This window comes from Thamnophis elegans, chromosome 6 (assembly GCF_009769535.1).
Source record: "Thamnophis elegans isolate rThaEle1 chromosome 6, rThaEle1.pri, whole genome shotgun sequence".
NCBI lineage: Eukaryota > Metazoa > Chordata > Lepidosauria > Squamata > Colubridae > Thamnophis > Thamnophis elegans.
In genome coordinates this window covers 60,554,830-60,579,804 of record NC_045546.1, presented here as the reverse complement: position 1 = coordinate 60,579,804, position 24,975 = coordinate 60,554,830, and the positions used below count along the sequence as shown (strand labels likewise).

The window sequence follows — 24,975 nt, the reverse complement described above, 5'->3', positions numbered from 1 at the left end:
TTTATCTGGCTATTGAGTGGAAAATGGACTGGCGCCTGAGGAGGAAGCCTGTGTCAAGCTAGACAGGGAAAGCTGCCTGTAAGAGGAAGAGAAGCCAGGTGAGCTGGACCCAGACGCTTCCCAGATCCCCTCATCCCAGAAGCAGCAACCTCGTATTTTCCCCTCTCTGCTGTCCCCCTTCTTCACACGGCATCACCCAGCAGTGGGAACAGAGAGGGAGGAGGAGGAGGCGTTCCTGAATGATGCCATTTCTGTATGGCATTCTCCTCTCAATGACAGTGGCCACCACTGCCCCTTCTCCCTCTCCATTCCCGCTGCTGGGTGATCCTGTGAAAAGAAGGGAACAGCAGTGTTAGCACACAGAAACAGCAGCACACAGGAATGTCGCTCCCTTCTCCCTCTCTGTTCCCACTGCTGGGCAATCCCATGTGAAGAAGGGGGCTAGCAGAGAGGGGAGAGTGCGACATTGCTGTTTCTGGGATGAGGGGACCCGGGAAGTCTCTTCGTCCGGCTCACCCAGCTTCTCTTCCTCTCACAGCCAGCTTTCCCAGTCTAGCTTCATGCAGGCTTCCTCCCCAGGCCCCTGGCCATCCCACCCCCAATAGCCAGACAAAGCTAGGCAAAAAACCAGCCCTCACTGGCCCCAAGCTTCACCATCAGTGGGCTTGGAAAAGGCAATGTGAGTTGCGTTGCCGCCTGCATCAAACTAGCCTGGGAAGGGAGAGAGCATGAGCGAGCCAGAGGTACTTCCCTCCAGCCTTCGCCCAAAGTCCCACACTGCACCAGGAAGCTGAAGTTGAAATTTCTGCCTCGCTCCAACCAACCTGTACCTTGGTAATGAGACTGTTACTCTCCGCCCCCTTTTCCTGTTTTATCTGCCGAATTGGCCCAGGGAAACAAACTTAGCATTGCTGCCCATTGCAGCTAGGAATCTCAAAGTCAAGAATGAATGCTTGTGTTGTAGCCAGCCCGAGTGCTAGATCGGCACCCTGAAAAGTCTGTCTCTCGAGAAACCCAGACAAACTTTTGCATGCCACTCGCTGAGGCGGAGGGTGGGGTGGAGCTAATAGGTGTCCCAGCTAAGTGCCCGAAGAAGCCCAGCTGGCCGGTATTCTGACCTAGGCTTCCTGAGACTGGGGCGTTGGTTCTTACCTGATATGCCCCTTCTCTGGACAGGTGGAGACAGCGGTCATGCACGGGTTAACTCAGTCAGTAACCAATAGAACTGAGTCTACCAAAGTGATATCATCGCCTCTGAGGAGCATGCTCCCGCTTTTCTTGACGGAGATTAGTAGACTGCTGTGCGTGAACAATCGCTTTCTCTCCAAATTCTACTCAACATGCTCCTAGAATACCCTTGCCAGGTAGGCCGGAATCCCAAGGGTGGGGATGACCGCTGTCTCCACCTGCCCAGAGAAGGGACGTATCAGGTAAGAACCAATGCCCCATTCTCCAAAGTTGGTGGAGACAGCGGTCATGCATGGGACGTACCAAAGCTGGCATGTTCCTGGGAGGGCATGAGACTGGCCTAGGAGCTGGAGGACGGAAGGAGCACTTGCCGTCCAAAAGCTGCATCCGCCAATGCATACTGATCTACCTTGTAATGTCTTATAAAGGAATTAGGGGTAACCCAGGTGGCTGCCTTACAGATCTCCTCCACCGAGGCCTGCCACGCACACGCCGTTGATGTGGCCGCGCTGCGCATAGAATGAGTCGTAATGTTGGGTGAAGATTCAGATTCAGATTAGTTTATTTGTATGCCGCCCTTCTCTGGGAGGGACTCAGGGCGACGAACAACTCAAAAGGGGAAAAGGGGACATAAAACACAATACACGTAATTAAAATACACAAGAATCACACAAGGAGGGAGATGATGCGTGATGTAAGTTTGAGCAATGGCAGACCTGATCCATCGTCCAATCATGGATGGAGAAGCTTTCAGTCCTTTGTTGGTATGGTGGAAAGAGGAGAAGAGGGCTTCGCTGTGTCTGAAGACAGTTGTATTGGCGATCTAGGTTTTAAGAGCACGCCTGACGTCTAGCTTGTGCTCCAGATTGTGAGATGGAGCCGGGCAGAAATTTGGAAGGGTAAGGTCCAGAGAACGATGGAATGCAGAATTCACCTTTGGAACAAAGGTGGGGTCAATGCGAAGGACCACACGGTCTGGGTGGAAGACACACAAGTTGGCCCGGATGGAAAGAGCCGCCAGTTCTGACACCCTCCATGCTGCTGTTATTACCACCAGAAAGGCAATCTTGAGAGTGAGGTGATGCAAAGTCGCTGACCTGAGGGGTCCAAACGGCGGCTCTGTAAGGAAGTCGAGGACCTTGGTCAGATCCCAGGAGGAGAACCGGTGTGACAGAAGGGCAGAGATTGGATGCCCCTTTAGGAATCTGCGGACATGAGGGTGCAATGAGAGAGGTTCATCCCAGCGAAGAGAGAGAACTGAGGAGAGAGCTGATACCTGCCGCCGCAAGATATTCGGAGATAGTCCTTTATCAAGACTCTGCTGTAAAAACTCTAGAAGCTGGGGTACTGCAGCCTTCCAAGGATCCTCCCCTCGCTCCAGGCACCACGCTATGAATGTCTGCCATGTAGATTCGTATATCCTGTTGGTAGCTGGGCGGCGGGAGGCCTGAACGGTATGGATCACAATCTCGGAAAGGTTATCTAACCTCAGAACCGCCCACTCAGCCTCCAAGTGGTTAGGCATAGCCAGCGTAGGTCAGGGTGGTGAATGGAGCCCTGATGAAGGAGGGACAGGATCATTGGCAGAAGCCACTGAGATTCCACTGATAGATTGATCAGGTCCGCGTACCATGGCTGGCGTGGCCAATGGGGGGGCGATTAAGATGAGTTCGGCCTCTTCCTCTATCACTTTCCGAATCACCCTCTGTATTAGGGGAAAGGGAGGAAAGCGAGGCCACCTACACCTGAGAGCATCCGTCCCTTCCGCGCCTGGAGTCGTGTATCGAGCCAGGTACCTGGGCAGCTGGTTGTTGGATGATGTTGCGAAGAGATCCAGGATTGGAGTCCTGTACCTGGGCGACCGTTGACAAAATATCCGGTGATTCAAGCTCCACTCCGCAGGATCGATGGTTGTGTGGCTCAACCAGTCTGCTGTGGTGTTGTCTGAACCAGAGATGTGTTAGGTGTGTAGGGAGAGAAGGTTGGCTTCTGCCCAAGTTCCTAGACGAAAAGCAGACTCCATGAGAGAAACGGCTCTTGTCCCCCCTGGTGGTTGACATGCGCCTTGGCCATGGTGTTGTCCATTCGGACCAGCACATGTGAGTTCTGAAGAGAGGTCTGGAAATAAAGGAGGGCTAGATGGATGGCCCTCAGCTCTAGCCAATTCATACTGTGGGATAGGTTGGAGTCGGACCAAAGTCCCTGAGCCGCCTGATCCTCTAGGTGAGGCCCCCAACCGGTCAGGCTTGCGTCCATAGTCACTACGAGACGTGGGGGATCCCTGAGAAGAGAGCCCTGAGCTATGGCCGGGGAAATCCACCAGTCCAGGAATAGCAGGATCTCTGGGGTCAGGCTGACCTTCACTAGGGAACAGCTACTGCTGGTCTTCTGGAATGGCAGAAGAAACCACTGGAGACAGCGGCTGTGAAGCTGTGCCCAAGGGATGATGGAGAAGCAGGATATCATCTTCCCCAGCAGTTGAGACAGCTGAAGAAGAGGGACCCGCTGTCTCCTTTGTACCTCCTTGGCTAACTCCCTGAGACTGCTCTGGCATTCCTGAGACAGGAAAATCTTGCCCTGGGAGGAATCTATGAGGGCTCCTAGGTGCACTAGGCGAGGAGTGGGGACGAAATGACTCTTCTCCGGACTGATGGAGAACTCCACTTCCTCTAATACCTGAAGGGTGTCCTGGAGGTCCCTGAGGGCCTGGATACGTGACCTGTACAACAAAAGGATGTCGTCAAGGTAGCAGAAGATCTGAATGGGCCTGGCCCGCAGATGGGCTGCTACAACCGACAAAAGTTTTATAAAGACCTTCGGAGCTGAGGATAGCCCGAAGGGGAGGGCCTGATATTGGAAGTGGAGGCCCGCATACACGAAGTGGAGAAACCGCCTTTCTGCCTGTGAATTGGCACGTGGAAGTAAGCCTCTGTAAGGTCCACTGATGTGAGGAGAACGTGTCTGTGAACACTCTCCAGAATTGATAGGTGAGAGTGCATCTTGAATCTCCTGAATCTGATGAATTGATTTAAAAATTTTAGATTGAGGATTGCCCTCCAGCATCCTGAAGACTTTGGCACGATAAACAGACGAGAATAAAACCCTTCTCCTTCCTGACCTGGAGGCACAGGTTGAATGGCCCGAATCTGGAGTAGATGTTGAATGGCTTGCTCTACCAGGAGCCTTTTTTAAGGGTCCCTGGAGATCGGACACGAGACAAAGTGGTTTGGAGGGCTGGAGCGCAAATCCAGGAGAAGGCCGAATCAGATTGTGGACCTGACCCACGCGTCGTTGATGATGTCGTCCCAACGATCCGCAAAGGCCACTAGATGCCCCCCTATTGGGACATTCTACAGGCAGTCCCTTCTGCCTCTTAAAGGAATGATTGGAATTGTCTCTGAAAGACTTTCTGGGCTGGAATCTCTGTTTGTTCCTGCCTAATCTGTTGGAGGAGGGGGCCTGTTTGGGAGGGGCCTGCCTTTGGGAACGGGAGTTGGAAGCACTCCCGTCCTGGTTCCGAAAGGGCTGCCTGTGGTAAAAAGATTGGTTCCAACCTTCCTGCTTTTTGGTGGCTGGTTGCAGAACCTTCCTCTTATCCTTGGACTCTACCAGAAGGGATTCTAATGGAGGGCCAAAGAGAAGGGATGGAGAATAGGGGGAGGAGGCAAGTCTCCACTTGGCCCGCGGTTCAGCCTGCTACTGTTTTAACTAAGCCGGCGGGTGGAGATGGAAGATGCAATGGTCTTGGAAGCAAAGCGGGCCACGTCCAAGGAAGCATCTGCTTTGTATTCCAGGTCTGCCTTAATTTTGTTAATGTCCCTGTGAGCCCTAGAATCCCTGGCCGGAAGGCGAGCCTGAAGTTGTCTCAGCCACAGAAGAGCGAAGCGACTAAAGAAGGAAGCTGAGGTACCCGCTCTAACGGTCCAAGCTCAGACCTGGAGACCCTTGACCAGAGTTTGTTCTATTCTCTTGTCCTCAGGTCACACAGCTTCCTCCAGAGCTGCTGAGGCTGCGTTGGGAGAGGAAAGGGCAATTATAGGCAAATCAATAGAAGTTACCTCCAAAGCCTTGGAGTGACATTATACAGGCACTGGTCCGAGGTATTGGGGAGGGTTCCGGTACCTGGAGAAGCCCATTGATTCTGGACAATGTCTATGAAGAACCGTGGTGATGGGATCATCTCCTCTTCCACCGTAGGCTGGATGAAGAGTGGGTCAGTGGTGTCAGCCTTGTCAGCTTCTGAACTCTGAGGTGCCTTTGGAGAGGGAATGCCTGCGATCTTTTTGGCCTTAAAAAGGAGAGAACGAAAAACTGCATGTTTAAACAAACTAACAAATGGAGGAGGGTCGGGAGGTAGGCCCTCATCCTTTGAGAGATCTGATCTCTTGCAGGGTGTTCCTCTTCTCCGAAGACCGATGGTTGATTGGAAGTGCCAGGTAGCTCATGTGAAGACGAAGCCGAGAGATCACCATCCCTGTGCCTGGAACTAGAGGAAGAAGCAGACCTGCGAGAAGCAGAACAATTAGAAGACCTGTATTTAAGGCCGGCTGTAATACCACATTCTATGGCCTCAGAGATCATATCAATAGCAATAGCAATAGCAGTTAGACTTATATACCGCTTCATAGGGCTTTCAGCCTTCTCTAAGCAATTTACATAGTCAGCATATTGCCCCCAACAATCCGGGTCCTCATTTTACTCACCTCGGAAGGATGGAAGGCTGAGTCAACCCTGAGCCGGTGAGATTTGAACAGCCGAACTGCTGAACTGCAGTCAGCTGAAATAGCATGCAGTGCTGCATTTAATCACTGTGCCACCTCTGCCCGGCGAGTAAGAACGGCGCCGGCGGGGAGTGGGAGAAATATTTTCCTGGTAGAGGGGATCCTCATCAGGAGTGATGCTCCTGCCACAATATGAATCGTCCCCACTGTTGGCTAAAGTGTCTGTGCCCCTAGCCTCCTCGGGCTGCAGGATGGATGCAGCAGGGGAGAGGTCATCCTTCGAATCCAAATAAAAATCAGGAAGGGGGGCACTGGAATGAATAGGCCCTTGGTGCTGGAATATGCGAGGTTCAGCGTTTTGGTCTTAGACCTGGCCTTCTTAGTCAGGGCCTGAGGGGCCCTGTCATCCTCCTGAAGAGATAGATCCTCCACACACCCCTGATTAGGCCTGGGGTCCCTGGGAGGGGGCTCTATGTTGGCACCCTGAGCAGGCCTGCGCCTGCGGACCTGAGGAGCAGAGGGTTCGATGGGGGTAGGGGCCAAGGAAGCTGGAGGTAGTTGAGGCTCCAGAGGAGGAGAGGAGGCCATAGCCAGTACTCACAATTCCTTTCAAAATGGCCACCAGATGATCTTCGCGCCAAAATTAACGGCCACTGAGGCTACAGAGCCTATGGGCCGGTGCTACGAGGTAGTTGAGGCCTCATCGTGAGCGTGGGGGGTTTTAGGCCCTGCAGAGAGGCCGAGGAGCCAGGGAAGAAACTGCAGACATGTAGAATGCCGGAGCGATGATAGGAAAGGCAGTCGCATTGTCGTCCAATGGCGGGCGGCTCTCTGCGGCAGTAATGAGGCTCCCCGCAGCGTTCAGTGGCTCCTGGAGGTGGCGGCGGCAATTAGCGGTGCAGGTGGCAAAGCAGGGGGCTGGGATTTCCCCACTGAGGAGATTGGAGCCTCCCTAACTATTTCAGCTGCTTCTGCTGAAATATGAAGCTGCAGAAGCCCGGAGGCTTTCACAGGCAAGCCTGCAATTAGGCGCGATAAGCACTCTCCAGCCCCAAAGTCTATTGAGAGACCTTACTGGAGCCCAGACCCAAGAATCAATTAGAAAGACTAATTTCCTTTGTAATTTTGAGAAATCCAATTAAATTCAATTAAACTATCCAATTTTTAAGAAATAGTTGAGGAGAGAGCGATTAGCACAGCCAGTTCCAATCGAACTGAGTTTAAAAAGCAGGAGCATGCTCCTCAGAGGCGATGACATCACTTTAGTAGACTCAGTTCTATTGGTTACTGACTGAGTTAACCCGTGCATGACCGCTGTCTCCACCAACTTTGGAGAAAGTAAAAACCACACACTTAGTCCCCAAACCCCTCTTTTTATTTAAATGGCTGTGAATTATGTTCATTCACAGCCCATAATGATTCACAGTCTTTCAGGCAAATGCTGATAAGCGCCCACCTTTATCTCTCTTGAAATGCTGCCAGAGACCAAGGCCAAATGGAGCTCAGAGTCAAACAGAACTTCAAAGATTAAACCAATTAGAATGAACAAATTTACTTCCTGCAAAGGCTCATGTCATTTGTTCCTCTTTTATGTCTTATGGGAGGGGCCAATCAACTCCAAGCCTTACTCTTGAGTTGCCCCTTTTGTCTTAACTGTTCTTGCCTTTTGGCAGCTTTGCACTGGAAACAGGCTCGCTGATGTCAGACTCTGGAGGCAGCACATAACTCCCAGAGGGCCCTGACCCCCTCTCTGCCTCTGACGAAGAGCCCTCGTGAGAGCCTTCCCCAGACTCCAGGACTGGCCCATATTCCTCCCCAACCTCCTCATTGTCCAACTCTGCTGCCAGCTCTGTAAGCTGCCAGCGGACCACAACAGCCAGCGGGGAAGGGGGGGGGTATCCCAACACCGGCAGCTCTGCAGGAAAAGAAACTGCTTTTTTTTTTTTTTTTTTTTTGCTGAGCTGAATCGACATAGGGTTGCATTGTGGCTCTGCTTCAAAATGGGTTTCAGCAGTAAGACAGGATCCAATCTCCTCCATTGTGAAGCGCACGAGTGAAAAAGTTCACTCAATTAATTTCAACTTTGTGATATTTTTTTCTTTTGCAAGAAGTTGGAATTGATTGAGTGAAACATGAAGGGAGCTGGCCTCACAGAGGGGGTTTTGGTACCATGTCTGGCACATGTGCCATAGGTTCGCCATCATAGACATAGGAGATAAAGGGTATCGTATAGACACCATGCCCTTCTTTAGCTTAAGTTTGAGAATAAATGAATATTTCTATGTTTATTTAAAGCTGAATATAACCAAGCCAAGAAAATATCTGTATTTCTATTTTTCTGTAAGCCTACCTCTAATTTGTTATAATATTTGCTGCCTGATTAATAAGAATTCACTGGGTACCCAAAATGTGTCAATGCCTAGTTCCTATACTTCAGTGAAAATTTAACTATTTTAACACAAAAAAGGTTTTAAACAATTCATATTTTTGGAAAACGCCAGAAAAATACAATTACTGATGTGTTTTTTCCGGTGAGACCAGTCTGTCAGGCCAACTTGGTCTACCCAACTATGGGATGGAGATTACTGCTTCCGCTTTTGCCTTTTAGCCCCAATCCAGGAGCCTTCATAGGCAGTCGCTTTTGTGACAAACTATTTTTTGTTGAATTTATATTTTACCGACAAAGATAACCTTTATTTCTCTGTCAGTAAAATATGAATTCAGTACAACCCCTAATGCATCAGAGGTTCTTAGGTAGCACAGAAGTTATGGAGTGTCATTATGGAACTATAGGAATGAACTCTAAACTCCTTTCCTCCCATGCTTTGCATGGCAAGCTATATCTGGTCTGTTGCACAGCAGTTTTCTGATTTGATTAAAATATAACTTGTGGCATAAACTTAATAGAAAAGAATATGTAAAATGAGAGTAGAGACTGAATTCCTAATTCATAAACACACAAACTATTATCCACTTTTGTCCTTTCTTTTCTGACTATTCATATATTCATAATTCACATCTTTTCTTTACAATCCCCTGACCTTATATTATTAAGGGAAATACAGTACAGAAGAATCAAGATTCTAATCGAACATACATAGCTAGCTATCATCAAATGTTAATTTGGGAAAATATCTAATGATAAGCTAAAGGAGGGCAGGGGAGAGACAATTACCATTACAGTACAGACAAGACCATAATACTGAACACCCCTTAGCAAGGATGGTAGCAGCCTAATAACTGTGTTTAAAATAAGACAGTATATTTAAAGACAGTAACTATACAATATTAACATAGCTTTAAGAGAAAGATCAAAGATACTTACAGAACTTCCCTTGGTAGTCCCATAACAAAGAATTAGTTTCCTATAATTATAGATCCGAACTTCTGAGAAAACATTTAGATGGCTTGGTATTTCTTAACAATATAAAGGGGGAAGGGAGACAATATATATATATATTTAAAAAGAGAAAAAGTATTAAACTCCTGGAAAGTAATGTTTCTAAGAACACTTTCTTTGGCATCCAGCAACCTTTTTCCTCACTTCACTTTAGTTGACATATCCTGTCTTTCTAATCTGATAATCACTTAAGGAAAATAACTTTTTAAAAAAACCAAATAAAATAAAATAAAAATACAGGTTAAAAGTAATAATTAAATAGGCTCCTAAACTATTTAACACTAATTAAAATCCTAGTGAAAAAGATACATGTATACAAATTTCTAAACAGTGAAAGAGTGAGAACTGAATGCGTGCCCTAAATGTGCCACAGATTGGTAGGAAAGGAAAAAACAGTCTTCTTGAACATGCCAGAAGAAGGGCTTCTGAGAGCAGGAATATCTTTGTATTTGTTAAGAATTGAATAGTTTCATAAAGGAAGAAGAGGGCTCTTAAATAGTTAGGTTCTATGCCATTTATGGCTTTAAGTCAATACCAACTTATTAAATAGTGCTTGGTAAGCAATTTTAAAATTTGTGCAGATCTTTCAGCTCAATTTTGGCTGCTGCATTTTGCATCAATTACAACTCCAGGCATTTCTCATGTGGAATGCACTACAGTGACCACAGTGTAGGTAATCAGTACTCAAATCTGTGGGTAACCATTACCAAATCTTGATCTGATCTGATTTGATCAAGTCAGAATGTATTGCTGCTGGGATAATAATGCAAAATTGTTCTTTACCAGAACTGCCACATTTAATTTCACTGAGACCTGAAGGTGAAATGTACTTCCAGGCTGTACATCTGGCTTCTGAAATGCATAATCCCATCTCAAACTTTAAGCATGTAAAACAATGACCCAGGTTTTCAACAGTAGTGATCAAAACAGTTAACATCCTATCTGAAAGCCTGAATGGAATTACTCCTGAAAAATAATAAAATGTAGATGCCCTTTAAATGATATTTAGTTTCTTTTAATTTAAAACAAAGCAGTAGTTCCTAGAAGTTATAATTCCCAACCTGGTCAGTAAGATTCCCAATTACTCAAAGGCACATTAATTTAGTTTTCTTGTCAGCAGGACAGTAGTTGTTTAGATTTTCATTTTCTTAGTCTAGCCTAGGGGTGTCAAACTGGTGGATATGTCATGCGCAAGCCACACACACCCTAGCTCCATGAATGGAAAAAACATCACCAAACATCATTTGATGGTAACGTGATGCCATGAGTTTGATACCCATGGTCTAGCCTGTAACTCAGACATGTCCCTTTCCAGAATTAACCAGGCTTCATCACGTTTAGCTTCCAAATTCAGAAAAGGAATGAATAGGAGATAACACCTGCTACAACTAACAGCTTCTAAATTTTTATTTTATTTTCAAGGACACCTCTCAAGGACCTCAAAGGCATTCTCAGAAAATAAAAGCAATTAATCACCTTAGTGTGGTGCTTTGTTTGGAAGTTTGTCCATATCTGCTTCTCATAAAAACAACCAAGGTAACTTAAGACTGTTAAAGAAATTTTCACTGGGCTAAAAATGTACTAGGCTGTCTTTGAAAAATCAAGGATTGGTGACTGACTACATCTCCTTTGGCAGTCATTTTGTGAATATATTAGTCGCTTCAAGGCCAGTCTGTGTGACTGCCCACAGGACATTCTCATTTTAAATATGCCAATAGGTCAACAGAAAGCGGCCTGCTTCTTTTCTATATCAATACAAGAATGAAACAATTATATAATGTATACAAGACATTATATACCTGGCAAAGATCGAGCAAACTCCAACATACATTCATATAATTGGGCAATGCTATTCCAGTCATTTAGAAACATCTCAACTACTTTTCGGCCACCAACTGGTTCAGACAACTGATTTTCATATGTCAGATAAACATGACGAGTTGGTCCTGCAAAATGAAAGGGAGAGGCCAATTTGATACTCAAAAAGTATAAGAGGAATGGAAATATGCAGAACAAGTGAGAAATTAACCTTGTTCCCTGGAAGAAGTGCTGATAAGCGGGCAGTTTGCAAACACCAGTTCAGCCACCCATGTACGATTATTTCTACCTTGCAATCGGAAAGTACAATCAAGAAGAGAACGATCCAGAGTCTTCTGGGTCTCCTCACAAATACCCTTACATGGAGGGATTCTGTGAAAGAAGTTCAAGGTACAACAATACACTGAGATTTATTTAATTCTTTCAAACTCTGAAAGAAAGCATTCAATTTAAGAAATGCAAGTATGCAAATTAGTTTTTTCAATCTAAATAATGCATTTGTGACTTTACTAAATAGTACTAATATATAAGGTATGGCCAGAATTGGAAGATTTAATGCAAACTGATTGGTTTTTTTTAATGTTTACAATATACAATAAAATTTGCAACCTACTAAAAATAAAGTCAGATTCTGGGAAGACTTTGAAAACCTTCAGACTAGCTTTCCTGTAAAGTGTTTTTATAAGAATGAAAGTCGGTCAAAATGGCCAGTTAAAATCTGAAAGTCATTAGGCTTAATAATACCTTTGAATAATACGTACTCCTTAAGAACTATGTTTTCCATAAAGATATACACCTAAATGCCAGCGCTTGTACGCATGTTCTGTTTTCCTCAGGAATAAAGAACAATATTCTTATACTTAAAATGGGAGGGGGAGTTGCTGTACAATTATCATAAAAACAAATTCACAATATAAATACTAATGTGGAAATAATGAAAAAAATGATTCTTTGAAATATTATATAATTTCCTTTTGATCCATATAGAATATTCTAAGCGTAAGTGGAATTTTACATTAATTTTTTTTACTTTAATAAACGAATAGCATGACTGAAACCATCTCCTTCAACTTGGACACCTTGATGTGGGATCTCCATACTGGATAACTGAAATTAAAAAAAAAACTTAATAAATTTAAGTTTGTATTATCATAGAAAATTAAAATTCAAGCTGCATAGTATCATTTGTCACATATATGAATCTTTCAGCTTGTAGTAACTACTGCAAGAAATAAAATCCAACCAGGGAGAGGTCATCTCTTTACATATAAAATGAGTGAAGCAATTGCTTCAAGTTGTTACATTGCATTAATCAATCTCATACTAAAAACACATAAAATCAGAAACAAGGCATATATGGGACAACAATGTTGAATTTTGTATTTAATTCTCTATAGGATAAAATAGTTACCTAACATTTAACATCTAAAATATTTACAATATAAGACAATATTACATCAAAGAAGGCTAATGTAGTCAGATGGGCACCTAAACAAAGGCACATTGAAAAGGGACGGTGGTTATTGAATTGTGATGGGCATATTCAGTGTGGAGGGACAAACCACCAAGACGGTTAAAAAATAGACTAGGTCAGGCTACAGGCTGAGAAGAAATCCCTCCCCCGCTTCCCCATTCTCTCAATGGTCCCCTATGAGAGAAGTAATTGAGCAATGGCTTGGAATACTGGTGACTCCTCCATTCAAAGGCCCAAATTCTCAATCCTATGACTCAGGAAAAGGTTTTCCTGTATGCACACACACACACACACACAGATACAGCAATAAATGAGAACAAAAATATAACATCTATAGATACAGCAAATTACTTTATTACACAGGAAAAAAAGCATAACTGTTTCCAATGGCAACTTCTGATAAAGGTTGGGCAGAAGTTAGACTCCTTTTCAATCATATTGTAATCAATTATCTACTCTTTCTGTCTCTCTCTCTCTCACACACACACACACTGTTAGTCTATGATTAAATACTTCAAATTCTGATCAAAACCTAAATCTTTGCTTAAAGCAATAGACAGCATATTTAAGAAGTGCAGGTCAAGGGTTCTCTCATCTCATGTCACAACTGCTGCTGCTGCAACCTTCTTCACATGTAATATTGGATAAAGATTTTTTTTTTTTTGGTTTTATCAAGCTGCTATGGCCTGATTTATTGTCAAGTTTCGATTTCATATTATACTACATCAAAAACAGTTAAATCATATTATGGTTTAAAATAAATTACAAGCCAGTCTTATTTCTTCCTGTTTTTTAAGTTGGGTACTTTAAAGACAATCCCTTTTTTTAACTGTTTCAATTCAGCAAATACAATTTGTTACTTACCTCCATGCGGAGTCCTATAAAGGGCATATTTGTATCACACATTGCTATAATATGAGCTAAAACTTTATTGAATGCACACATTTCTCCAGACTGTTTTGGTTTTTTTGGTTCTGTGGGGCACAGTTCATCACACAACTACAAAAGAGCAGAAAAATATTTTAAAAGATACATATTCTTTCAAACACAAAGGTAGAATAAAATGTAAATCGCAAGTAATAGAAATCATAGTAGTAAATTTACTTGTTTCATACAAAGTATTCAGAATTCATGCCCACTATATTTAGACTATACTTCTATATGTGCTACTTGGAAACAAATATTAAACATTAATTTAAATGTCCAATCAATTGTGCTCATTTTGAGCTTGGGTATATTAAAAAGAACATTACAAGCAAGCTTGCAGCACTTAAGAGTGTAAAATGTTCTAATCGATTATAAGTTTTTGTAGATGCAAATAGTGCTAAAAAAATAACCTGAAAGTACACTTTTATAAAGAAATTAATTTATGTTTAAACAGTGCCTAACACTAGAAATATAGCCGACTTAATTATTACATGAGGTAATATTTAAGATGCTACTTCAAACACATTTTCTATCTTGTCTCAGAAAAAGAGATATACAGTTTAGCAGATTTATTCTTTGTCATCATAAGCTACTCATTTATCTAATTAAGTGAAATGTTTCAGTATTCAACCTTTTTTTTTCAGCTAAGAGAAATAATTTATTTCTTATCCACTGAAAGTACCAAATGCCAATGATCAAATCCATACCTTGCGTTTTGTGCCACTTTTTGCTTGTTTGCTACTTTTTGTGTCCAAAACCAATTCTTCAATATTTGACTTATATTGTTGGAGTAAAACTGCAGTGGCAGGGCTATCATCTCCTTCAGCATAACTCACAGAAAGAAAGTAGTATTTGTATTCTAGTTGCGTAGGATTATTGGGAACATCAAACATTTCCACTACCTAGGATGTTGAAAAGTCACACTAAGCTTGGAAATATAGTTCAAATTAATATATTATAATTAATACAAATCTCAAAGAAACTCAGATTTTCTAAACCAACTTCAGAGAAATTTGGATTTAACTTACTCAGAGCAGATCATACTGAAATAAGTGAGAGTTAAGTTAGGTAATACTAAATTGAGTTTCACTGATTCAATGCATCCAAATAAAACTAAATTTCAATTTCAATATATGAATATGATTACCACCAATACAGCAAATTACATACCACATCAAATGATCTGTTTACAATGTAGTCAGCAATTATTTTTGGAAAACTTTTTTAAACAACTGAAGAAAAAGCAAATCAATTATTGAAACATGGAGCATTCCTCTACATGGAGCATTCCTCTATCCTGGTGCTTCTTGACCTCTCAGCGGCCTTTGATACCATCGACCATGGTATCCTTCTGCGACGGCTGGGGGAGGTGGGAGTAAGAGGTACCATTTTACGGTGGTTCTCCTCCTACCTATCCGACAGGTCGCAGTTGGTGTTGGTCAGGGGGCAACGCGCTCTACATGGGGCTACCCTTGAAAAGCGTTCGGAGACTGCAGCTAGTCCACGAGCGATATTATCAGCCAGCCAGGGTGAAAGGTATATATTTAAAGTCACAACCCCTGGTATGCCCAAATATCGAGTCGAGTTCTGTAGCTCAATGGTTAACACATCTGCCTAAGAGGCAATAGAGCACAGGTTCGATTCCCAGCAAGGGTATGGCTAGCTGATGAGAGCTAAATAGCTTGAAATAGATCTGTACTAGTCTCCCTTTATTTATTTATCAGCACAAATATAACAAATGTAACAAAAAGGCAACAGTAAAAAATATTGGGTTTCTGTCTGGATGGTCTCTTGTGACGAGCCGAAGGATAGAGAATGGAAGTGTGACCTTCCTCCCATATTTGGGCATACCAGGGGTTGTGACTTTAAAAATATATATATATATATATATATATATATATATATATATATATATATATATATATATATATATATATATATATATATATATATATATATATATATATATATATATATATATATATATATTTATCCCAGGGGAGGCAATAGAGCACAGGTTCGATTCCCAAAAACTTGGGTATGGCTAGCTGATGAGAGCTAAATAGCTTGAAATAGATCTATACTAGTCTCCCTTTATTTATTTATCAGCATAAATATAACATATATATATATATATATATATATATATATATATATATATATATATATATATATATATATATATATATATATATATATATATATATGTTTTCTGAGGTTTTCGCGGGTGTTAGTATGTAGGTCTCTATTTGTTCGGGTTTTCTCCCGCGTAGAATTGGAGATGTCTTGGCGACGTTTCGACGAAGTCACATTCGTCATCTTCAGGCTGCTGCTGACTACTTCAGGTTTGGTGTTCACTACTCCTGGAAACACCAAACCTGAAGTAGTCAGCAGCAGCCTGAAGATGACGAATGTGACTTCGTCGAAACGTCGCCAAGACATCTCCAATTCTACGCGGGAGAAAACCCGAACAAATAGAGACCTACATATGTATGTATGTATGTATGTATGTATGTATGTATGTATGTATGATGTCTGTCTGTCTGTCTGTCTGTCTGTCTGTCTGTCTGTCTTTGGTTATTCGGGTTTTCTCCCGCGTAAAATTGGAGGTGTCATTGCTCCTGGAAGCACGAAGCCTGAAGATGACGAATGAGACTTCGTCGAAACGTCGCCAAGACACCTCCAATTTTACGCGGGAGAAAACCCGAATAACCAAAGACCTACATACTAACACCCGCGAAAACCTCAGAAAAAACACAAACACAAACACACACACACACATATATATATATATTTCCGTAGAATCCTCCCGTCATTCAACAAAGAACATAGACATTTTATAGACAACTTTTTTTTATTGTAGAAATCCAGTGGCTCAAAGACACAGATAATGAAAAGCTGCAAACACCTTTATATTAAAGCAGTAAGCATGACGAAACCTGAATTTAACTGGCAACAGTCAGAAAATTTGGGATATAAATATTCTTCAAAATCTCATTTTCACCAAAATAATTAAATTAAGAAGTACTTATACTGATTCAATGTTATATTAACAACTTTGTCATTTGCTATGATAGTTTAGTATCTCAGATCTAGAAAAGGATTATGATATACTGTCTCTCATTTGTTTACAGAAAGAAATCATTGACAATTAAGGTTTTATTTAAAATAATACTGCATGAACAGAAAGCATAAGATGCAAGTTGGGTTCTGTCAAACACATATACCTTCAAAACATCTCATGGCTTTATTATAGAACTAGCTGATGACCCAGCATTGCCCGGGTATTTATAGATGTCGAAGCGTTTGTCTGACAGAAAATCATTGAGAGGGGTCTTTCATCCCCCTCCTCCCATGCCTATCATCCCTGCCCTCTCCCCCCTACTCCCATGCCCATCATCCCTGTCCTCTCCCTTCCCCCTCTCATGGGCTTATCTTTCCTGCCCTGTCTACACTCCTGGCACTTCATAGGCCTACTGTGTGAAGGAGGCTAGGCCTTAAAGGCCAACTGTGTGAGAGAGCAGTGTATCAAAGGCCTCTGAACTGGCCTAATCAGGCTCCCTTCATAGGTCTATTACTATACGGGCCTAATCCGGCTCCCTTATACAATACAATACAATAGCAGAGTTGGAAGGGACCTTGGAGGTCTTCTAGTCCAACTCCCTGCCTAGGCAGGAAACCCAATACCATTTCAGACAAATAGCTATCCAACATCTTCTTAAAGACTTCCAGTGTTGGGGCATTCACAACTTCTGGAGGCAAGCTGTTCCACTGATTAATTGTTCTGTCAGGAAATTTTTCCTCAGTTCTAAGTTGTTTCTCTCCTTCATAGGCTTACTGTATAAGGGAGGCCTAGGCTTTAAAGGCCTACTATGTGAGGAAGCATGATCAATCAAAGGCCTCTGTACTGGCCTAATCAGGCTCCCTCTAATCCCTGATTAGATCCCTAATCAGGCCTACTGTGTGAGGGAAGCCTAGGCCTGAGTTGGGGCAAAGGATGATCCTGGAACACAGACTGAAGCTGTTTCCTACGAGATTGGGCTGCCGCAGTGAGGTGGGGGCGGAGGATCTGCTTAGGCCATGGCATACTCAATCAAAGGCCACTCTACTGGCCTCCCACTCCCATGACATCACGAATAATTGCCGTTCTAGGATGCCGCACTCACTCTCCTTAAAGGCCCAGGCTTTCCTGAGTCATGCTGGGGCACACACATAGACACACACCAAGGGTGTCTCCCCCCCGTCTCTCCACCCCCCCCCCCCCCCCGTGTTTGTCTCTGGAGGGTAAGTCATCTGTGTACCAAGTTTGGTCGAAATTGCTTGAGGCGTTCCAGAGTTATGCTGGAACAAACATACAGTGGGGCAAAAATGTAGTCAGCCACCAATTGTGCAAGTTCTCCCACTTAAAAAGATGAGAGAGAGGCCTGTAATTGACATCATAGGTAAACCTCAACTATGAGACACACAATGAGAAAACAAATCCAGACAATCACATTGTCTGATTTGGAAAGAATTGTTTTGCAAATTATGGTGGAAAATAAGTATTTGGTCGCCTACAAACAAGCAAGATTTCTGGCTCTCACAGACCTGTAACTTCTTCTTTAAGAGGCTCCTCTGTCCTCCACTCATTACCTGTATTAATGGCACCTGTTTGAACTTGTTATCAGTATAAAAGACACCTGTCCACAACCTCAAACAGTCACACTCCAAACTCCACTATGGTGAAGACCAAAGAGCTGTCGAAGGACACCAAAAACAAAATTGTAGACCTGCACCAGGCTGGGAAGACTGAAGCTGCAATAGGCAAGCAGCTTGGTGTGAAGAAATCAACTATGGGAGCAATAATTAGAAAATGGAAGACATACAAGACCACTGATAATCTCCCTCGATCTGGGGCTCCACGCAAGATCTCACCCCATGGGGTCAAAATGATCAGAAGAATGGTGAGCAAAAATCCCAGAACCACACGGGGGGACCTAGTGAATGACCTGCAGAGAGCTGGGACCAACGTAACAAAGGCTACCATTAGTAACACACTACGCCGCCAGGGACTCAGATCCTGCAGTGCCAGACATGTCCCCCTGCTTAAGCTAGTACATGTCCGGGCCCGTCTGACGTTTGCTAGAGAGCATTTGGATGATCCAGAAGAGGATTGGGAGAATGCCATATGGTCAGATGACACCAAAGTAGAACTGTTTGGTAGAATCACAACTCGTCGTGTTTGGAGGAGAGAGAATGCTGAGTTGGATCCAAAGAACACCATACCTACTGTGAAGCACGGGGGTGGCAACATCATGCTTTGGGGCTGTTTCTCTGCAAAGGGACCAGGACGACTGATCCATTTACAGGAAAGAATGAATGGGCCCATGTATCGTGAGATTTTGAGTGCAAACCTCCTTCCATCATCAAGGCCATTGAAGATGAAACGTGGCTGGGTCTTTCAGCATGACAAGTGATCCCAAACACACCGCCCGGGTAATGAAGGAGTGGCTTCGTTAGAAGCATTTCAAGGTCCTGGAATGGCCTAGCTGGTCTCTAGATCTCAACCCCATAGAAAACCTTTGGAGGGAGTTGAAAGTCCATATTGCCCAGCGACAACCCCAAAACATCACTGCTCTAGAGGAGATCTGCATGGAGGAATGGGCCAACATACCAGCAATAGTGTGTGACAACCTTGTGAAGACTTACAGACAACATTTGACTTCTGTCATTGCTAACAAAGGATATATAACAAAGTATTGAGATGTACTTTTGATATTGACCAAATACTTATTTTCCACCATAATTTGCAAAAAAATTCTTTCCAAATCAGACAATGTGATTGTCTGTGTTTGTTTTCTCATTTTGTCTCTCATAGTTGAGGTCTATCTATGATGTCAATTACAGGCCTCTCTCATCTTTTTAAGAGGGAGAACTTGCACAATTGGTGGCTGACTAAATACTTTTTTGCCCCACTGTACATACATACATACATACATTCTATTTTATATAAAAATAATATATAAAATAAGTTAGATTATAACATATTATTTTAAGATAATAAGATAAAATAAGAAATTGACCATTGGCTTACCTGAAGGGTCCTTTTCTGTATGCTGCGAGGAGAGTCCAAGCATGGGTTAAATTCTGCCTGACTGCCCTGGACTGAATTGAAAGATCTTTAGCCACGCCTCCTCTTCTGGCTCCTCAGATTTTTTCAATGAAGGTGTGGACCTGTAACACTGTTCAAAGGTGGTTCCATTGAGTCTGTTATTAGTTCAAGTCAAATAGATTGCATGCCAAATTTGGAAACGAAAGTCACAAATCCACATCAAGTAAGTCCAAATCAGATACAAATGGAAGCTGTGAGAGAGACCTCAGGGCGGGGTTGGACTTTCCTTGCAGCATACAGAAAAGGACCCTTCAGGTAAACAAATTGTCATTTCCCTGCACATTGCTTGGAGAGACCAAGCATGGGACATACCCAAGCTAAATGTCACTAGGGTGGGAAGAACGTGATTTGGTGGTCTCTCCAGAGGCATGGATATCCTGAAGGACCCATCTCCCAAACGCTGTTTCCGCTGACGCAAACTTGTCCAATTTGTAAGCTCTAACAAATTGGGTTGGTGAGGCCCACGTAGTTGCTCTGCAGATCTCTTCTATGGATGCTTGGGTTGCCCAGGCTACTGTGGACGCAGCACTTCTTGTAGAGTGGGCTGTGATTCGGTGTGGTACTTGCTTAGACTGGAGCTGATAGGTAAGGGTGATGCAAGCACACAACCATCGGCCGATGGTGGCGGAGGTGACTTTGTGCCCCATGGTAGCAGGTTGAAAGGAAACGAAAAACGATTCCAATCGCCTGAACGCCTCAGAGCGCTTGATGTATTTGCGAATGGTTCGATGAAACCAAGAGTTAACCTTCGGGAGAAACAAAGGATCTAAGCAGAGAGCGACCCTGTCTGGATGTATGACACACAAGTCCTCTCTGACTGACAAGGCCGCTATCTCTGAAGTCCGAGGTGCCGAGGTGATCGTGGTCAGGAATACTGTCTTGAAAGTTAGGTGCTTCAGGTCACAGGTTCGAATGGGCTCAAATGGAGACTCAACCACAGCCCGGAGTACCACATTCAAGTCCCAGGTCAGATATCGATGAACGACCGGGGGCCGCAAGTTGGAGGCTCCATTCAGGAAGCTGCGAACCTTGGAATGATGTGCTAGGGATAGATGGTCACTGGGAGCGAGGATGGTAGACAGTGCCGCCACTTGGTGATGGAACATGTTTGCTGTCAGCCCCTGGTCCAATCCATCTTGCAAAAAGTCCAAAATTTGCGGTATAGAGGAGCAAGTGGGGTTTATCTGCCTAGGTACGCACCATTTTGCGAATGCCGGACAGGTGGCCTCGTAAATTCTAATAGTCGATAATCGACGTGCAGCCTGGATGGTTTGGATGACCTTGGCCTGTCCTTCTCTAGGAGGTCCCTCTCAAGTGCCAGATGGTCAACTGAAACCATTGGGGCTCCAGATGTGAGAGAGCCCCCTGGCTGAGAGAGACCTCCCTTGGAGGAATCCTCCACAGGAGAGGCTCACGAGGTCAGCAAACCACGCCCATCTGGGCCAGAATGGTGCTACAAGAACTACCTCCACCTGTTCTGTGACAATCTTGCGGATGACGCTGGGAAGGAGAGGCAATGGTGGAAATGCATAGAGTAGGCCGGATGGCCAGCAGCAAAGAATGGCGTTGACTCCCTCTGCTCTTGGAGACTTGTACCTGGAGAAGCAAGGGAGATGAGTGTTCTCTGGGGTGGCGAACAGTTCGACTGAAGAGCGGCCAAACCTCTGTGTGATTTTGAGGAAGAGGTCCGGGTGCAGGCACCACTCTGAGTGATTGACTGTGGCCCTGCTCAACCAATTCGCTTGGACATTGCTCACCCCAGAGATGTGCTCTGCTCAAAGAGACGATAGATGCTTCTCCGCCCACTTCCCCAGGTGCTCTGCCTCTGCAATCAGGGACTTGGAGTGAGTTCCCCCGGCAATTGACATGTGCCTTGGTGGCTACATTGTCCGTTAACAGCATCATGTGCTGGCCTTGGATGGTCATCTGAAAGTGAAGGAGAGCTAGTCTTGCTGCCTTTAACTCTAGCCAATTTATGCTGTGCTTGAGATCGTTGTTGGACCACCTGCCTTGGGTGACCTGATTGTCCAGATATGCCCCCTGTTAGATAAGCTCCCCGTTGGGAGAGCGAGTGCGTTCAGAGAAGCGTTGTGAGAGTGTTGTTAGAGAACATATAAACCAGCATACAGAGACACTGCAGTTTAAGTAGGCTTTTACTTTCGTGATATCAGAGTCCATCAAACAGTCCAAGTCATACACGGTTAAGACAGTAAGTCATCAATGTCTTTCAGTTAAGGGATAATCCAAATAACATAATCCATAAACATACAAACAGTTCGGTACTCAAAGTTTGCTAGCAGTTGCAAAACTTTCAATAGCTCACAGCACTTTCTAACAGCTAGCTTCCAAACATACTCAGATCAGATCAGCCCAGCATCTAACAGAGAGCTAACAGTCATTCTGGCTCCCTCTTATGGCCGATTGAGGAAAACAGCAACCAATCACATTTTACAGTATGATTTAAAAAAACAGGTACAACATTGTTATATGATTTATATATTGCCAACCCAACTGTTAGATTACATTCCTAACACCCCCATCCGAAAAGGCTGACGTCCATGGTGATGGTTAGGCAATCCGGCTCGTGGAAGAGACTGCCCTTAGTCAGAGCAGGAGAATCCCACCACTTCAGGGACTGCTGGACCTTGAGGGGAACCGGGATCGGGGAAGGGGAGTTGCTCTTCTTGGCCCTTTGGTTGGCACCATTGCAATTGTTGTGAATGTAGTCTCACCCACGGTACTATCTATAGGCAATAGATCATCTTGCCCAGCAGTTTTGACAGCAGGATGATGGGTGCAGTCTGCGAGATTCTCACCTGAAGGATCAGTTGTTTGAGGATGGAGATCCACTCCTGCGACAGAAAGACCTGGCAACTTACAGTGTGTATTATGGCACCGAGATGCAGCAACCTGGTGGTGGGAGTGACATGGCTTTTGTCCATGTTGACGGAGAACCTGTGGTCTTGCAGGGCTCTCATGGTCATCTGGAGGTCTCGGACCGCTTGCTGGCAGGATGGTGATTGTATGATGATGTCATCCAGGTATGCTTGAAGTCTCACTGGATGTGACCTCAGGGACGCTACCACAGCTGCCAGAATTTTTGTAAATGTCCTGGGGGCCGATGAGAGGCCGAATGGTAGCGCTCGGTATTGATAATGCGTTCCTGCACAGTAAAATCTCAGGAACCTGCAGTGGGCCTTGAGGACAGGGATGTGAAGATACGCTTCTCTGAGACCTATTGATGTTAATAGGTCCTAATAATCAGGCCCTTGGCCTGATGCATCTCAAGATCAACTGGAGAGACTGCATTTTGAAGCATTTGTACACTAGATTGTAATTTAGTCTTTTGAGGTCTAATCCCCCTCTACCCTCTGGAGTTCTTTGGGACAAGGAACAGGATCGAGTAAAAACTTGACCCCTCTTGGCCTGCTGGTACTGGTTCTATTGCCCTGATCTCCTAAAGGTGCTGGATCTCTTGCTCCATTAGGGACCATTTGGCTGGGGAGGAGGGAGTGGGACAGCGAATGAAGTGGCGGGGAGAGGGGGGAAATAAATTCTAGAGTCAGATCCAGGCAGATTGTTTGAAGTACCCACTGGTCTGATGTGGTCTGCTCCCACCAGTCCTGAAATAAGCGCAGTCACCCTCTGATGGGAGCATCAGCTGACTGTCACTTATAGCGATGGAAAGCCCTATAACCTGATCCACCACGAAAGGGCCCCTTAGAAAAGGATTGCTGTCTGGCCCCTGTCTCGAAAGGGTTGATGATCTTGTGACCGGTCTGGTCCCTGACTGTACGGGCGGTGATATTGCTTTCTAAAATAACCAGAACCTTTGTGCTCTGTTTTCTTGGTGACGGATGGCATAACTTTCGTTTTGTCCTTGTTTTCGACTAGGACAGGGTCCAAGGCCTCCCCGAACAGCTTCCCTCCTTTAAAGGGGGCAGAGGCCAACTTCCACTTGGACCTCATGTCAGCGTTCCAGTGGCGAAGCCACAAGAGCTGCCTGGTGGTGACATTTGAGGCTAGGGCCCTGGAGGCGAACTTAGAGGAGTTGAGGGTGGCATCCACAGTGTATTCTGCTGCTGCTAAGACCTTATTGAACTCCTGCCTCAGTTTGTTGTCACCTGTCGGAAGCTTGGCAGATATCTGTCTTAGCCAGAGGAGAGAGGCCCTGGACATAAAGGACGCTGAAGTGGCCGTCTTAATGGCCCAGGCAGCCGCCTGATGGGTCTTGTGACATGCCCTTTCTGATCTCTTGTCCTCTGCCTTCAAGCACTCTAAAAGGTCAGGGGCAAGACTGAAAAGGATGTAAGGACTTGAACCGGAGGATCCACGTGAGGCAATTTTAGTAAGTCCTCCAGGGAGGCATCCACCGTATAATGCTTTTTATCATTGCTATCAGGCATGGCTAGCGTGCCCGGTTGAACCCAATGTCACTGCACTACGTTCAAAAATAACTTAGAAACTGGCACAATCTCCTGGGGAACAACTGGTTCCTCAAAAAGATCTTTGCTAGGGTCGACGTGTGTACTGTCACTGGATCGGTGGCAGTTACTCCCATATGGATGGCTGTTTTGGCCTTGCTCCAGATTGTCTTGAACAAAGCATGTTTAAACAACCCAGTGAAGACTGGTTTATCCGTGACAGCTCCTTCGTCCCCAGAGAACTCCTGCTCTGGAAGGATTTCCTCATCTACAGCTGAATCCTTTCTGTCCAGCGAGGAATAGGGAGAGGCGGGTCCCTGGGGAGCCTCTGAAGGAACAGCCTTAGAGGAAGAAGACCTGGCCCCGCAACGTCACTTGGCACATTGTTTGAGACCCTCTGAAATGCCCTGGGATATGGCCTTGGTTATAACATCCTGCATTTCCAAAGAGAGGGCCGGCCCTTGGTCTTCTACAGGCTGGCTACGCTTAGCGGCCCGGCGGGGCAGAGGATGTTGTGGAGGCTCTGCTTCTAATGAGCAATGAAACACATCAGCATTATCTCCCATGGATGGTCTAGGGGAATTAGCTGACTCAGAGTAGTCATCTGATGAAAATTCCTGGTCCTCATCCTCACTATCCGATCATGGTGGGTCCTGATTAGTAGGAGCTGGGGCCTGTGGTGATTCCACTGCAGGAATTGGAGAACTAGCCACCAGATGTTGCTGGGCTTGTTCAGGTTGTTTCTCCAGTGCTTTTTGGCAGCTGGGGGCAACTTGGTCTTGGGGCTTTGTTCCTTTCTTTCCCCCAGCCTGGCTCTGTCTGCTGAGGGCCTCTGAGACTGCTTTGCTAGCCTGTCTGGTAAGGCTCCTGCT

The 24,975-nt window shown here is 44.6% G+C and overlaps 2 protein-coding genes across 3 annotated transcripts in view; both read right to left on the bottom strand.

The window, feature by feature from the left end:
- Positions 1-24,975, bottom strand: part of MED14 (mediator complex subunit 14) — a 160,653-nt gene that overhangs the window by 62,750 nt on the left and 72,928 nt on the right. For both annotated transcript variants that reach the window (XM_032219528.1, XM_032219529.1), the window contains exons 14-19: positions 14,236-14,430; positions 13,466-13,600; positions 12,158-12,234; positions 11,339-11,499; positions 11,109-11,255; positions 9,235-9,326 (exon numbers count right to left, since the gene is read on the bottom strand). In XM_032219528.1, coding sequence (XP_032075419.1) covers positions 9,235-9,326; positions 11,109-11,255; positions 11,339-11,499; positions 12,158-12,234; positions 13,466-13,600; positions 14,236-14,430 — 807 coding nt within the window. The remainder of the gene's footprint in view (positions 1-9,234; positions 9,327-11,108; positions 11,256-11,338; positions 11,500-12,157; positions 12,235-13,465; positions 13,601-14,235; positions 14,431-24,975) is intronic.
- LOC116510123 lies at positions 598-5,838 on the bottom strand. The gene is made up of 2 exons (XM_032219530.1): positions 5,311-5,838; positions 598-5,197 (listed from the first exon to the last, which is right to left on the bottom strand). Exon 2 carries the CDS (start codon positions 4,249-4,251, stop codon positions 3,190-3,192), a length of 1,062 nt encoding a protein of 353 aa, XP_032075421.1. The 5' UTR covers positions 4,252-5,197; positions 5,311-5,838; the 3' UTR covers positions 598-3,189.

Excerpts from the sequence above, each read along its gene's own strand:
- LOC116510123 (XM_032219530.1), bottom strand. The coding sequence starts at position 4,251 with ATGCTGGAGGGCAATCCTCAATCTAAAATTTTTAAATCAATTCATCAG.